The 15475-nt window shown below is 41.5% G+C and overlaps 1 protein-coding gene across 2 annotated transcripts in view; it reads left to right on the top strand.

Moving 5' to 3' along the window:
- TAF3 (TATA-box binding protein associated factor 3) overlaps nucleotides 1–8316 on the top strand; it is a 121088-nt gene extending 112772 nt beyond the window's left edge. For both annotated transcript variants that reach the window (XM_040413291.1, XM_040413287.1), the window contains exons 6-7: nucleotides 4616–4722; nucleotides 7349–8316. In XM_040413291.1, the coding sequence (XP_040269225.1) occupies nucleotides 4616–4722; nucleotides 7349–7460 (219 nt within the window). In that variant the 3' untranslated portion in view covers nucleotides 7461–8316. The remainder of the gene's footprint in view (nucleotides 1–4615; nucleotides 4723–7348) is intronic.
- The last annotated feature ends 7159 nt before the right edge of the window (nucleotides 8317–15475 follow it).

The raw sequence follows: 15475 nt of genomic DNA, 5'->3' as shown, positions 1-15475 counted from the left end.
TAGGCATACAATTTTGAAAGATCAAGTAATAGGTTAAGGGTCCATTCACACATCCATAGTGTATTGCGAATCTGCCATACACCCGGCCGGCACCCCCAAGAATAGGACATGTTCTATTTTTTCCCGGAGCTGCGGACCTGAACATCGGGGCCGCACACCGGAGATGCAGATGCGGAGAGCAGATAGTGTTCTCTCCGCATCCATTCCTGCCCCATTGAGAATGAATGGGTCTGCACCCGTTCCAGATATTGCGGAACGGATGTGGACCCATTCCACGAACGTGTGAATGGACCCTAAAGGTCTGAGTGTTATCAATGGACCGTATTAGCCATGCACCCAATTTCTTGTATACGAGAATGATGTTGGTAGGCCTATCCGTTGCATCATCCATTTAATTGAGGAACCAAGAAACAGGGCTATTGAGGACTATGGAGTCAGTGGAATTGTACTCTTTATGGTCTTTGTAGCTTTGCCTTTCTCATTCGAGAAGGAATGTACTGCGCTTGCACCGACATTGTGATGCAGGTGCAAGATTACAGGTCCATGCGAGGACAGGATTCAAATGCCTTACCATGTCAATCACCTAAGACCAGGAGGAACTTTATGGACACGGAGAGGCAGACCCTGCACACAACACCTAGGGCTGCACCTATGGGACCCACACCTCTCTGTAGAATAGGGGTTCATGACCACCATCCTGCCTGGTGAGGGGACTGCCACATCCAGATGGAGAATGAATGGAGAGGTGTCTGCATGTGTCTTTGGAAATCCATCAATTTCTATTTGGGTTTTGGGAACAGTGGACTAGTAATCATGGATTTCTGTAGGAAATGAACGTCAGTGACATTAGTATGCTTTTTTCAGCACCTATTTTTGATGACCTGTCCTGTACTGCAGTCCAGGCTCTAGTAAATGCCCTCCTGGCAGTCGTCTTTAGTTACAGCAGTGGAAATGATAATTATAGCTGGCAGAACAATTTTTAACTGAGTGAACTTACTCAATTATCCAGCTTGAATGGGTTTAGTTTCTGGTTTTGTTTCACTTGGAGTTGAATTCAGAGTGACAGGGATGTCATAAAGTAAATGGAAAGTTACTGAGTAACAACATGTTATACCCTTGATCTTATCAGCAAGTTGAACTGGGGAGTTTGGCTAATAAGTAAAGATGCAATAAAAGTCTTATTACGCTATTGTGTGTATGTAATTGCCTCCAGTACGGTATAGGGTCGCCTGTGCTCTACAAATATCTGGGTTCTGCATGTTCTGTACGACAATAAAACGTCTTCTAGGGAAGTCAGGATTATTAAAGGCATGTCTTGCTCAATTCTGAGGCTTTGTCCTTGTATAATAGACTTGCAGGGAATCTGTCACTAGGTACCGCCCTATCCAACTGTTTACACAGACACGTAGCTGTGGTTCACCTGATTAAAACCCGGATTTTCTTTTGTTGATCCGAGACTCCTAATATGCAAATTAGGCCTCTAGTGCACTGAGGGCTTTGCCAATGCCTGGCCCTGTCAGTCAAAGTAGTGAGGGAGGGGCTGGTCACAGAATGGAGTGGAGCGTGGGTGCAAAAAGATCAAAGGTGACGCCCTCATTGCACAAAAGGCCTAATTTGCATATTAAGAAACTGTATCATAAGTCCTCATGCACGCAACCGTATTTTCAGTCAATATCCATCCGAGCCACATTTTTTTGCAGATCGGATGCGGACCAATTCATTTCAATGGGACATCAAAGATGCGGCCAGCACACCATACATCTGTTCCACAGTCCCGCAAACAAAGATAGAACATGTCCTATTTTTATCCACTTTGCAGACAAAGATAGGACATTTCTATGGGAGTTTAAAAATATAAAAATATCCTGTCTATTCATCTACCCATCCATTCATAAGTCTACCCATCCATTCATAAGTCTACCCATCCATTCATAAGTCTACCCATCCATTCATAAGTCTACCCATCCATTCATAACTCTACCCATCCATTCATAACTCTACCCATCCATTCATAAGTCTACCCATCCATTCATAAGTCTACCCATCCATTCATAAGTCTACCCATCCATTCATAAGTCTACCCATCCATTCATAAGTCTACCCATCCATTCATAAGTCTACCCATCCATTCATAAGTCTACCCATCCATTCATAAGTCTACCCATCCATTCATAAGTCTACCCATCCATTCATAAGTCTACCCATCCATTCATAAGTCTACCCATCCATTCATAAGTCTACCCATCCATTCATAAGTCTACCCATCCATTCATAAGTCTACCCATCCATTCATAAGTCTACCCTTCCATTCATAAGTCTACCCTTCCATTCATAAGTCTACCCTTCCATTCATAAGTCTACCCTTCCATTCATAAGTCTACCCTTCCATTCATAAGTCTACCCTTCCATTCATAAGTCTACCCTTCCATTCATAAGTCTACCCTTCCATTCATAAGTCTACCCTTCCATTCATAAGTCTACCCTTCCATTCATAAGTCTACCCTTCCATTCATAAGTCTACCCATCCATTCATAAGTCTACCCTTCCATTCATAAGTCTACCCTTCCATTCATAAGTCTACCCTTCCATTCATAAGTCTACCCTTCCATTCATAAGTCTACCCTTCCATTCATAAGTCTACCCTTCCATTCATAAGTCTACCCTTCCATTCATAAGTCTACCCTTCCATTCATAAGTCTACCCTTCCATTCATAAGTCTACCCTTCCATTCATAAGTCTACCCATCCATTCATAAGTCTACCCTTCCATTCATAAGTCTACCCTTCCATTCATAAGTCTACCCTTCCATTCATAAGTCTACCCTTCCATTCATAAGTCTACCCTTCCATTCATAAGTCTACCCTTCCATTCATAAGTCTACCCTTCCATTCATAAGTCTACCCTTCCATTCATAAGTCTACCCTTCCATTCATAAGTCTACCCTTCCATTCATAAGTCTACCCTTCCATTCATAAGTCTACCCTTCCATTCATAAGTCTACCCTTCCATTCATAAGTCTACCCTTCCATTCATAAGTCTACCCTTCCATTCATAAGTCTACCCTTCCATTCATAAGTCTACCCTTCCATTCATAAGTCTACCCATCCATTCATAAGTCTACCCATCCATTCATAAGTCTACCCATCCATTCATAAGTCTACCCTTCCATTCATAAGTCTACCCTTCCATTCATAAGTCTACCCTTCCATTCATAAGTCTACCCTTCCATTCATAAGTCTACCCTTCCATTCATAAGTCTACCCTTCCATTCATAAGTCTACCCTTCCATTCATAAGTCTACCCTTCCATTCATAAGTCTACCCTTCCATTCATAAGTCTACCCTTCCATTCATAAGTCTACCCTTCCATTCATAAGTCTACCCTTCCATTCATAAGTCTACCCTTCCATTCATAAGTCTACCCTTCCATTCATAAGTCTACCCTTCCATTCATAAGTCTACCCTTCCATTCATAAGTCTACCCTTCCATTCATAAGTCTACCCTTCCATTCATAAGTCTACCCTTCCATTCATAAGTCTACCCTTCCATTCATAAGTCTACCCTTCCATTCATAAGTCTACCCTTCCATTCATAAGTCTACCCTTCCATTCATAAGTCTACCCTTCCATTCATAAGTCTACCCTTCCATTCATAAGTCTACCCTTCCATTCATAAGTCTACCCTTCCATTCATAAGTCTACCCTTCCATTCATAAGTCTACCCTTCCATTCATAAGTCTACCCTTCCATTCATAAGTCTACCCTTCCATTCATAAGTCTACCCTTCCATTCATAAGTCTACCCTTCCATTCATAAGTCTACCCTTCCATTCATAAGTCTACCCTTCCATTCATAAGTCTACCCTTCCATTCATAAGTCTACCCTTCCATTCATAAGTCTACCCTTCCATTCATAAGTCTACCCTTCCATTCATAAGTCTACCCTTCCATTCATAAGTCTACCCTTCCATTCATAAGTCTACCCTTCCATTCATAAGTCTACCCTTCCATTCATAAGTCTACCCTTCCATTCATAAGTCTACCCTTCCATTCAATACTGCAGCTCTCCCAGATGTAGTTCAAATGTGTAGTCTTTTTTTTTTTCCACCAGAAACCGTGATGTTTCAGTCCTCTTACTGGGACTTTTTTCAGAGTACAGAAACGTTGTGGTTTCTGATTGAATAAAAGACAACACATTTGGGAATGCTGTCGTTTTTTTTTCTATTTTTATAGCTTTTGGACGTTGGTCATGTCCTAGGCTGCTGACACACCATCACCTGAATCTTTGCTTGTGCTGAGAGAGATCCGCTTCCATGTGTCCGTTCCACAATTTATAGAACATGTCCTATTCTTGTCCATATTGAGGACAAGAATAGTTGTTTCTAGTAATGAGTGAGAAAATGGGTTTGCACAAGGTGCCCATGTTTTGCAGATCCTTGGTTTGCAGACCTTAGTGTCTTCTAGTTTATTCTGGCCCTATATTGTGTACCCAGTAAGTTTAGTGCTCAAAGATGATATTTGTTTTGTCGGTTTTTGGAACCCTCTGGAATATTAAGATAATGATGTATAGTTGTACATAATACTACAATATTTTATACACTCTTTTTTTTTTTACAGATCCGTGATGAATGGGGTAATCAGATATGGATCTGTCCAGGTTGTAATAAACTCGATGATGGCAGTCCTATGGTTGGATGTGATGGATGCGATGACTGGTATCATTGGTAAGCAAATTATGTTAGAGGAAATAATTTAATTCTTTATACCATTATTTTGATGGAGGGAATGACAAACATCAAATGGGTTGCCATATGGCAATATTTTGGTGGATTCACTGAATGGCATAGAAAATGTTCTTCACCAATGTGTTCTTACATTGGTAGGCATCTTCCTATGTGAGAGTAGTATGGACTCTTAAATGTCTTGGTTATTAACTAGTATTTTGATCCCTTTTTTTGTATTTGTGTGATGTGACCTTTTAGTGAATATCTTGCTATGAAATGCATGATTTAACATATTTTCGCTCAGCCAGTACACTGGGTATTAAGTATTGCTCTCCATATGTGCAAATCTCCCAAGTAAAGAGCTTGTTTGGAGTAGAGATACCTGAAAATCTCTTGGTCAGACTCGCCATTTATAAACACAATGCTTATTCTACACCTTTAAATATATTGATAATGGTCAGGAAGCTAAGAGGCTTTGTTTATCTGCACAGTGCAAAAATGGAGTAATGCTGATTGACAGGAAACTTAAACTTGCAGAGATTGACCAGAGATCAGGCGCTTCATATTTTTCAGCGCTATTGCGGCTTTACTCTTTGCACAGTATATTAACAAGCTTCTAGGAAACCAGTTAAATTTATCTACATAGATATTTTTATGTATTTTTAAGTAGATTACACTTTGCAGGAATTTTACATGTATGTTCGGCTGCTTGTCCAATGTCGATTTCATGGGTTTTTCCATTTTTTAGATATTGATGACCTGACCTTAGGATAGGTTATCCATATATGATCAGTGGGGGTCTGACACCCAGCACACCCACCTATCAGCTGATGCCGGAAACACGCAGTGGACAGAGCCAGCAGCAGAAAGCTCCATTCATAGTGGCCATTTCAGCTTTAAGGCCCCCATACACATTCTGCTGTCAGTCTAACCTACCTTTTTCAGCAGATCCTGTGTATCGGGAGCTCTCGACTCCCAACTTTGAATTTTAGCACCCATGGTGTTTGGCAGTGGCCTTCTCCTCCAGGAGTGATAGCGGTCATCAGAACAGCTATGGGCACCTTTAGCACTAAATGATTATAATGATTTTAGTCCCTGTCTACTATTATACTGTGCTCCTGTGTATTGAACATTTACACTTGTTATGGAGATTTCTATTTTCCGCATAAAGCATTACATACATAGTAACATAGTACATAAGGCCGAAAAAAGACATTTGTCCATCCAGTTCGGCCTGTTATCCTGCAAGGTGTTTCAGAGGAAGGAAAACCTGTGAGGTAGAAGCCAATTTTCCCAACTTTAGGGGAATAAAAGATTCTTTCCCGACTCCAATTAGGCAATCAGAATAACTCCCTGGATCAACGACCCCTCTCTAGTAGCTATAGCCTGTAATATTATTACGCTCCAGAAATACATCCAGGCCCCTCTTGAATTCCTTTATTGTACTCACCATCACCACCTCCTCAGGCAGAGAGTTCCATAGTCTCACTGCTCTTACCGTAAAGAATCCTTTCCTATGTTTGTGTACAAACCTTCTTTCTTCCAGACGCAGAGGATGTCCCCTGGTCACAGTCACAGTCCTGGGGATAAATAGATGATGGGAGAGATCTCTGTACTGTCCCCTGATATATTTATACATAGTAATTAAATCTCCCCTCTGTCATCTTTTTTCTAAAGTGAATAACTCTAATTTTGATAATCTTTCAGGGTACTGTAGTTGCCCCATTCCAGTTATTACTTTAGTTGCCTTCCTCTGGACCCTCTCCAGCTCTGCTATGTCTGCCTTGTTCACAGGAGCCCAGAACTGTACACAGTACTCCATGTGTGGTCTGACTAGTGATTTGTAAAGTGGTAGGACTATGTTCTTATCACGGGCATCTATGCACCTTTTGATGCAACCCATTTTCTTATTTGCCTTGGCAGCAGCTGCCTGGCAATGGTTTCTACACATTAGTTTGCCGTTTATTAAAATTCCTAGATCCTTTTCCATGTCAGTGTTACCGAGTGTTTTACCATTTAGTATGTACGGGTGACTTGCGTTATTCCTTCCCATGTGCATAACCTTACAGTTGTCAGTGTTAAACCTCATCTGCCACTTATCTGCCCAAGCCTCCAATCTATCCAGATCCCTCTGTAGCAGTATACTGTCCTCTTCAGTGTAAATGACTTTACACAGTTTAGTGTCATCTGCGAAAATTGATATTTTACTGTGCAAGCCTTCTACAAGATCATTAATAAATATATTGAAGAGAATAGGGCCCAATACTGACCCCTGGGGTACCCCACTAGTGACAGTGACCCAATCTGAATGTGTACCGTTAATATCCACCCTCTGTTTTCTATCACTCAGCCAGTTACCCACATACAGACATTTTCTCCCAGTCCGAGCATTCTCATTTTATATACTAACCTTTTATGTTAGTGGATATTTCTTCAGGGGGTCATTTAATGGCTGGTGAATGTTTATATATCCCTCAAAATGGCTGCCCCTTCAGGACATCCATGATAGGTACATTTAAATTCATTACTATCGTGGCAGCTCAGCTATTTACTTTTGAGGCTATGTATTCTGTGTATTTTCACTCTTGTATCTTGTTCTTATTTTTTCAATCTGTTTCCTTTTCAGGCCTTGTGTTGGATTAACAGCGGAGCCATCAGCAGAGAAGTGGTTTTGTACAAAGTGTGATGGCAAGAAGAAAGATAAAAAGCACAAAAAAAGGAAGCACAAAGCTCACTGAGACTTCCAGGGAACATTTTTTGGCTTAAAATGTCTGTGCTTCATCTAATGGAGGAGCTTATGGCTTACTTTTTTCTGGGTTGCTCTGTAAAGCGAGCATGTAGTAGGCCTCCGAATAAAATCTAGAACATCCACGTCAAGCTCCGCCACAAGGCATGGGAAGATGAGGGCGCTGTGAACTCTCTCCAGTTTCCACGCCAGTGCTCTTTCTTTCTTGTATGATAGATATACTTCGTCTTCACAAGTTGAACTTGTAGCCGATTTGATAAATCTGTAAAATGTAGTGAATGATTTTAAAAAAAAGACTCTAAGGAGACTGGACCTATTTCACTCTCGATTATATTTGCTGTACCGGATGATAACTGTATGAAAAGAAGTTCTACTCCTGTACCAATATTTGTGTCAAGTCCATATTTTGTTATAAAAATATACAAACCATCTTTTTCCATTTGGTGTCTTTTTTTCTAGTATAAATAAATGACTCTTGCTTTGTGAAATATATATATATTTTTAAAGAAATGTTTCTATTCTCTCCACTTCTTTCCCAGACTTTTTTTTTTTCATTGATATTTGTAATATATTTTAGATTTGTTTTTGCTCTTATGTTTTGTTTTTTTTAACCATGTGTCTAAACATCAGTGTGCACATACTTGGCATTTATTGGTCTCCTCGTCCCTTAGGCTTTTGCACCAAATTGGGTGCAGATTCCCAATCAGAACAGTATATTTCCATGTAAATCCAAACAATGTGCTTATTGTGTCAGCTTATTTTACATTGCCACTTAGAGCAGTGTCACTTATTTGTTATCTTTCATCTGAAAGTATGATTTGTAAATATTAAAGGTGTGTCTGAAATCTGACGTCTGCTGGAATTTGCTTTTATCAGGTTTGTTGCATCTTTCTGGCAGCACCCAGTTTACATTAATGCTTATTTATATGCTACATACAATACCTATTACTCTCCCGGTCGACTCGCCTACCGCCCTTTTACACAGTCGCACATGCAATTTTTGGCAACGAACCCGAATATTGCTGATAATTGCCTTATTGTGAGCAGTGGTGAGAACTGCATTTACATTCAGGAATCCTCTCTGTATGAGGACGGACACGGGACGATGTGCAGCTGGCTACTCTCCCTATGAACACTTATCCCCGAACTTTGCCTCGGTCTCCAGCCCATCTGAGAGAACCTTTAGAACTGGACAGCGCAACATTTTATCACTTGGGATAGCATGACTTAGGGGATGTTCACATGTGGCAGATTTTTTTTTTCCACATTTGTATGACTCATTCAGATGAATATAAAAAAAAACAGCCATTTTTGCAACAAATCTGCCATTTACTTTTTTGAGAAATGTAGTTTGTAAGAAAAGCCACTGGGGTGAAGTTTTAGTTTTGCACATGTAAAAATCCTATTGTTGCACATAGTTGCAGATATGATTGTGGATTTGTGGATTGAATCTAATGGTAGAAATCCGTGACCAATCCACAAGATAATGGAAATACTGCAGATCTGAAAGTCCGACATGGATTGACTTCATATATTATGTCCAGAATACACATGCAATAATAATGCATATACAGTAGACTGTTGAAATGATGATAGAAGTGTTCTAATTTTTTGAAGTCCCGCCATGTATTCTTCTTTCTGTCCTGGCTCTTTAACTTTCTCCTTTGTTTGGACTTTTAGCCCAGGGAACAGCCTCTTGACTTTCTCAGTCAGACCATTCACTCTGACCAGAGAGGGAAGGGGGATGAGTGGCTGCATTAGAGCATCACTCATTACACTGATGGGTGCAGTGCTCTTCTGTGGACATCTTCATCTAGGCCCATCAAGAGAACAATAGAGCTGCCATACTGTTATCCGAATTATACACCTACTAGTATACTAACAGCAGCATCTCCTCACAGCAGTAATAAACTGACAATGGGTTACTTGTATATGTAGACCAAATAACCTCCTTCGCATACGTTTAACCCCTCAGATGATGTGGTCAAACATGACCGTGGCATCTGGGAGAGCAAAAACCCGGAAAGCATGCTCTTGTGGGCGTGCACCAGCACCCCTAGCGGGGATCGGCGGAGCCGGGCAGTGTGTGTGGCAGCCTTGGTCCTCCTGTCGCACATAACTTCCTTTGAAAACCCTGCCTGTGGCAAGGCTCCATAGGAGCATAGAGGGTCATTTATCAAACTGATGTAACGTTGAACTGGCTTAGTTGCCCATAGCAACCAATCAGATTCCACCTTTCATTTTGGACAGCTACTTTGGAAAATAAAAGGTGGAATCTGATTGGTTGCTATGGGCAACTAAGCCAGTTCTACCCCCATAGTGTCTCATAGACTCAGATGCTAATGCATAGGGGTCTAGGAGAGAAGCAATCTAATGATTGCTTGTTTATACTTCCCTTGGGCAATTATAAAAAAATTGTTTTCAAAAATATAAAAAATATTGAAATATAAAAATTCTAATCACCCTCTTTCCCCCAAATCAACACAAGCAACAAAAAATTGAACATCATGGGCATCGCCACTTGCGAAAACATCTGTACAATTAAAATATCCCATGCAGCAAATATCAAAATGGCTGATTTTGCCATTTTTGGTTGCCTTACCTCCCACAAAAAATTTCAGGAAAATGATCAAAAAGTCATGCACACCACAAAAATGGTATCTACAAAAAGTACTGATTTTAATTTTTAATGGTATAGCACTGACTAAATTTAAAAAGAAAAGCGGACTTAAATTGTAAAAAAAAAAAAAAAAAAAAGGTTTCTATGAATATTACTTTATTTTTTATTTTATTTTTAAATAGACCTTTTTGACTGAATTGTCTCTAAGGAAACATAAATGTCATTTTCTGGCATTATCTGTTATGCCCAACTGCTAGCTACATAGCAAATGTTACCAGCCACTGTAGTGGCAATTTGGGTAAAATGTCTTTTAATCATGTAAAAAAAATGGCCCATTTAGGAAAATAGTATATTTCAGTAAATCGTTGTGTATACATAAAAAATATTTATTTGGGAGAGACGGCTCTCATTCTGGATTATTAGACAGCCATAGGATTATGCTAATTAACTGCAAGACCCCTCCGAATGGAATTGTCTTTTGTGGATTCTGCTCAGATTTTGCTCTTGGAAATTCCAACAACCTGCAGTTAAGTAGTAGAACAGCTGCCAGACCTTCAGACTATCTGGATGATCAGATGCTGGGGGAAAGGGGTTTTGTTATATTAAGGCTCTTAAAGGGGTGTGCTAGTTGTTAGAAGTTATCCCTTACCCACAGGATAGGGGATAACTATTAGATCAGTGGGGGTCCTACTGCAGGGAACCCCACTGATCGCGAGAATGGGGGCCCTGTACCCCTGAAATGAGCGGAGAGGCCGGTCGGGCATGCATCTGCTTGCTCCATTTCTATGGGAGTTCAGGAGATGAGTACAAGTGCTTGGCTATCTCTGGAACTCCCATAGAAATGAATGGAATGGCCACACGCATGCCCAACTGGCCGCTCCATCAATTCAGGGGGGCTGCAGGAGTTACAGGGTCTCTGTTCTCGCGATCAGTGGGGGTTCCAGCGGTAGGACCCATCTACCATCTGGAATACACCTTTAAATAGTACAATTTAGTATATATAATATCTATTGTTGCGCTCTTCACATATTGTGACTTTGAAGCGACATGGATTTCATTATGAAGATGAATAATGATCTCTAACAATTTTTGTTGTTTTTTTATGTTCAATAAAATATGTTTATCTCAAATGTTAAAATTTACATTGGAAGTTAGTAGAAGCTCTGTGTGGGCACTTATTATAATGATGGTTGGATGTGCTGTTTTAATGCTCTTTTTTTTTTTTTGTAAACTTTGCTTGTATTTAATTAAAGTCAAATCTTTTTATCATGAAGTGGTATTTTAGCTTCATTCTAATGTTTAAAACCCAGTATATGGAAAACTTGCATCTTTGAAGTACTGTAAAGGGATATTTCCAGTTTAGACATTTATGGCATATATCCGCAGGTTACCCCTTATATGTCTGATAGGTGTAGGTCCCAGAAGTATGATCCACATCTATCAGACATTGTGCCATATCCTGTGGATATGCCATAGATATAGAAGACGGGAATACCCCTTTAACAGTGTCTTTATTATGAAATGTGGTGCGGAGCTACTTTATTTAAAGGGACATCATAAAATGTCACATTATAAGCCTATATGTCGATATTACATTTTTTGTGAACAGTTTTTGTTTTGTTTTTTGGGATATAATCTTGTATTCTAGTGTTTGGACTTTTAACACCACAAATGACCTCACTTAACTGTTCACTGTGACCAGAGAGGGAAGGGGCATGAATGACTCCATTAGAACATCACACATTGCACTAATAGGTGCAGAGCTCTTCTGTGGCTATCTTTGTCTATAAAGAGACGAATAGAACTATCATACTGTTATCCTGATTCTACATCTACTATTAAACCAACAGATTACTTCTTCCCATTTTTGATAAAAGTGTCCCATATTGCAAATTGTTATATTCAGAGCTAATTACCTTTGAGTTGTTGCAGCAAAAAAGCAAGATCCAGTGATTTCACTTTAAAATTCTTGTTTGCTCATCCTTCATGTTAGTGTTATTTTTAGAAAGGTTAATTTAGGGATCTATGCAATACTTTGCAAACCAAAAATTTGCCAGGAATCTTAAGACTAATGCAAAAATTCAATCAAGAAAAAGTAATACTGTTCACATCTGCCCTGTGTGTACGTGGCTTTAAAGGGTTTGACCCGGAGGTGGTTTGTGTTTGTTTAATTTGCACCCCAGCTTGGAATACTTGTGGAGAAATCCATGCAAACCTGCTATGCACCACACTATTTATGCTCCCTGCATTTCTAGTCTGACAAAATCTGCACTGACCAGTCACTGGCTTCGGTGATGTGGGCACATCACTTCTGTGTGTGTGTATGTCCGCTAAAGGAATCTGCACCGTCGCATTTACAATCACAAAATTTGGCACACAGGTACATCAGGTGTCTGGGAAGGTTTTAGACCAGGTCTCTGCTCTCTAGCACGTACCGTTCCTGATCTATTTCCAAAAAATGCATTAGCCAATAGAAGCTTGGTCACATGACCCTTATCAGCCAATAGAAGCTCGCAGGTCCTCCAGCCTCCACATACAGTTTTACTCCAGGTTTCCATAACAACCCAGCCATTTATCTTCACTGCTGCAGGAGAGCTTTAAAGGAAATCTGTCACTATGATAATCGCTATTAAAGTAAAGTCATGCCCTAATAGAATTTAGTATCCTCTGAAAATCCAGTTTATTTGGTATGCAAATGAGCCAGTAAGGTGCCCAGAGGGGCATTACTCTTGCAGGAAGGAGCCCAGGCACACCCCCTGCCACAATGTGTCCACCCTCAAAAGACTTAAACCCCCCCCCCCCCCAAGGTCCTGACAAGTCTCGCCCCTTATATGGTTAGGCCACGCCCACCCCTGAGTCAGCTGCAGGGGTGGGAGGGAGGGTGACTTTCTTCCTGCAGCTCACACTCAGACTGCTGTCTTAGAGTGAGCTGTTCAAAAGAACACACCCCTGATCCGGTTAGGCCACACCCACTCAGCCGAATGAGATTGAAAAAATGAAGTTAAAAATCAACTTCCAGGTCCTGCTAAGCCACACCCAGATCTGGTTAGGCCACGTCCCCTCCCACTCCTGAGCCAATGGGGATTGAAAAAATGAAGGGAAAAATCAACTTCTGTCAGCTGCAGGGGTGGGAGGGAGGGTGACTTTCCCCATGCAGCTCACACAGAACAGTGCTGCTGTCTTAGAGTGAGCTGTTCAAAAGGACACCCCCCTGAATCGGTTAGGCCACGCCCTCTCCCACTCAGCCAACTGAGATTTAAAAAAAAGAAATTAAAAATCAACTTCTAAGTCCTGCTAAGCCACGTACCTGATCTGGCTAGGCCACGCCCACTCAGCTGACAGGGATTGAAAAATGAAGTAAAACTTCTGTCAGCTGCAGGGGTGGGAGAGAGGGTGACTTTCTCCCTTCAGCTCACACTCAGACAATACAGTGCTGCTGTCTTAGAGTGAGCTGTTCAAAAGGACACACCCCTGATCCAGTAAAGGCCACTATTAAGGGGACAGGCCCCTGTGGAGGTCACTGTCAAGGGGGTGGTATGCTGTGAAAGTCACTGTTAAAGGGGAAGGCTGCTGTAAAGGTCAAAATTAAGGGGGTGGGCTGCTGTGGAGGTCCAATTCTAAGGGACGGGGCACTGTTGGGGGTGGGGGGGTCACTGTTTTGGGAGCGGGATGCTGTCGATGTCACTGTTATAGTGGATAGTGTTGATATCTTTTAACGACACATACAAACATTAAATGAAATAGATTAAATATACCCGAGTGAAGCCGGGTCCTTCAGCTAGTGTCTTACATTGATGACCTGTCTTCCCCTATGGGAGTCAGAGCCCCACCTATCAGCCATTTGAAATGAACGCGCTGCCTTATCTTTACTGCCTACCTGCCCACCATCCACATCGCAGTGTTGAGCAGATGTAATTGCAGCTACTTCGTCTCATTCACTTCAATGGGAAAGAACAAACAGAGTTTAACTGGCGTTGAAATTGCACCTGCTTGCCATTGCCATTGTCAATGTGGAGCATGTAAACAGTGAAGAGAAAGCAGGGTTCATAGGAGCGCTGTGTTCTCTTCCAACAGCTGATTGTCATTGGGGCCGGGAGTTGGACCCCCACTGATCTGATATTGATGAGTGATGACCTACCCTGAGGATAGGTCATCAATATAGGAAACTGGACAACCCCTTTAAGGCTACCTGCAAACATTGCAGATTAAACACAAATATTAGTGCAGAAAAAAAACGCAGTGTAATACAGTACCATCAAAGTCAATGATATTTGACTAAGCTCATGCACATTTAGCTTTTTTCTACCTTGCAGAAATTGACCTGCTGTGCAACGTTTGAAATCCGCAATGTGAATTATTTGTGTGATTCCACACCTTCTGTAGAGTGGTTTTCCTCAAAGACTACAATGAGGTTCTTACCAAAAAAAAGGAAAAATGCAACAAAAATAAATAGTGCGGATTCGCTTCATACAAATCTTCACTGTGTGCAGTAAATGAGTTTTCCGGCTTTTATACTGATGACCTGTCTTCAGGATAGTTCATCAGTATCTGATCGGTGGGGGTTCGACCTTCAGGACCCCACCAATCAGCTATTTGAGGAGGCTGCAGCCTTTTCGCAGTTTACCCTAGTCATTAGTCACAAGGCCTGGGCGCAGCTCAATCCCATTCAAGTGAAAGGGGCTGAGCGCGATACCAAGCACAGCCGCTATACAATGTACTGCGCTGTGCTTAAAGGGATTCTGTCACCAGATTTAACCCTATTAAGCTAGCTGACATTAGCGATGTGCTAATGTCAGCTAAACCTAACTAGCCTATTCCTACTTTTATCTAATCAGCCTCTAGGAGCAGGGGGGAGGGGGCGTTGTTTCTGCTCCTAGAGGCTCTGTTCTCCCACCTTTGTCGCCTCCCTCCAAGTCCTGATTGACAGGGCCAGGCAGCGCTCGCATCTGTCTTCCAGCCCTGTGCTCTGGTGAAATCTTGCACCGTTCAGTATTCGGCGCAGGTGCGGTGAGGAAGCTGGCAGCCTGCAAGCCTAGTATGCGCTTCCTGTCCTGGCCGTGACCGCTGGGGCCAGGAGAGTGCACGAGCTGTCGGGTCTTCTACAGACCTCGATCAGCCCTGCACTGAGGCTGTACAGCATTGTATTCTGCTGTACAGCCTCTCTGGGGGGGGGGGGGGGTATTTCCCCTGTAACTGGGGCTACTATGTCAGCCCCAGTTACAGGAGAAATCAATAGTGGGGAAAAAAAAGAAGTGAAGTTAAATGTCCCCCAGAGGTCTTGTATGACCTTATGGGGGACTCAAAGTGTAAAATAAAAATAAAGTGTTAAAATAAAAAAAAATGTTTCACATGTAAAAAATAAAAATTCCCAAGGAAGGAATAAAATA

The sequence above is a fragment of the Bufo bufo genome, chromosome 1, assembly GCF_905171765.1.
Source record: "Bufo bufo chromosome 1, aBufBuf1.1, whole genome shotgun sequence".
NCBI lineage: Eukaryota > Metazoa > Chordata > Amphibia > Anura > Bufonidae > Bufo > Bufo bufo.
Note: the sequence above shows the minus strand (reverse complement) of the source record. Positions and strands in the feature narration are given on the sequence as shown.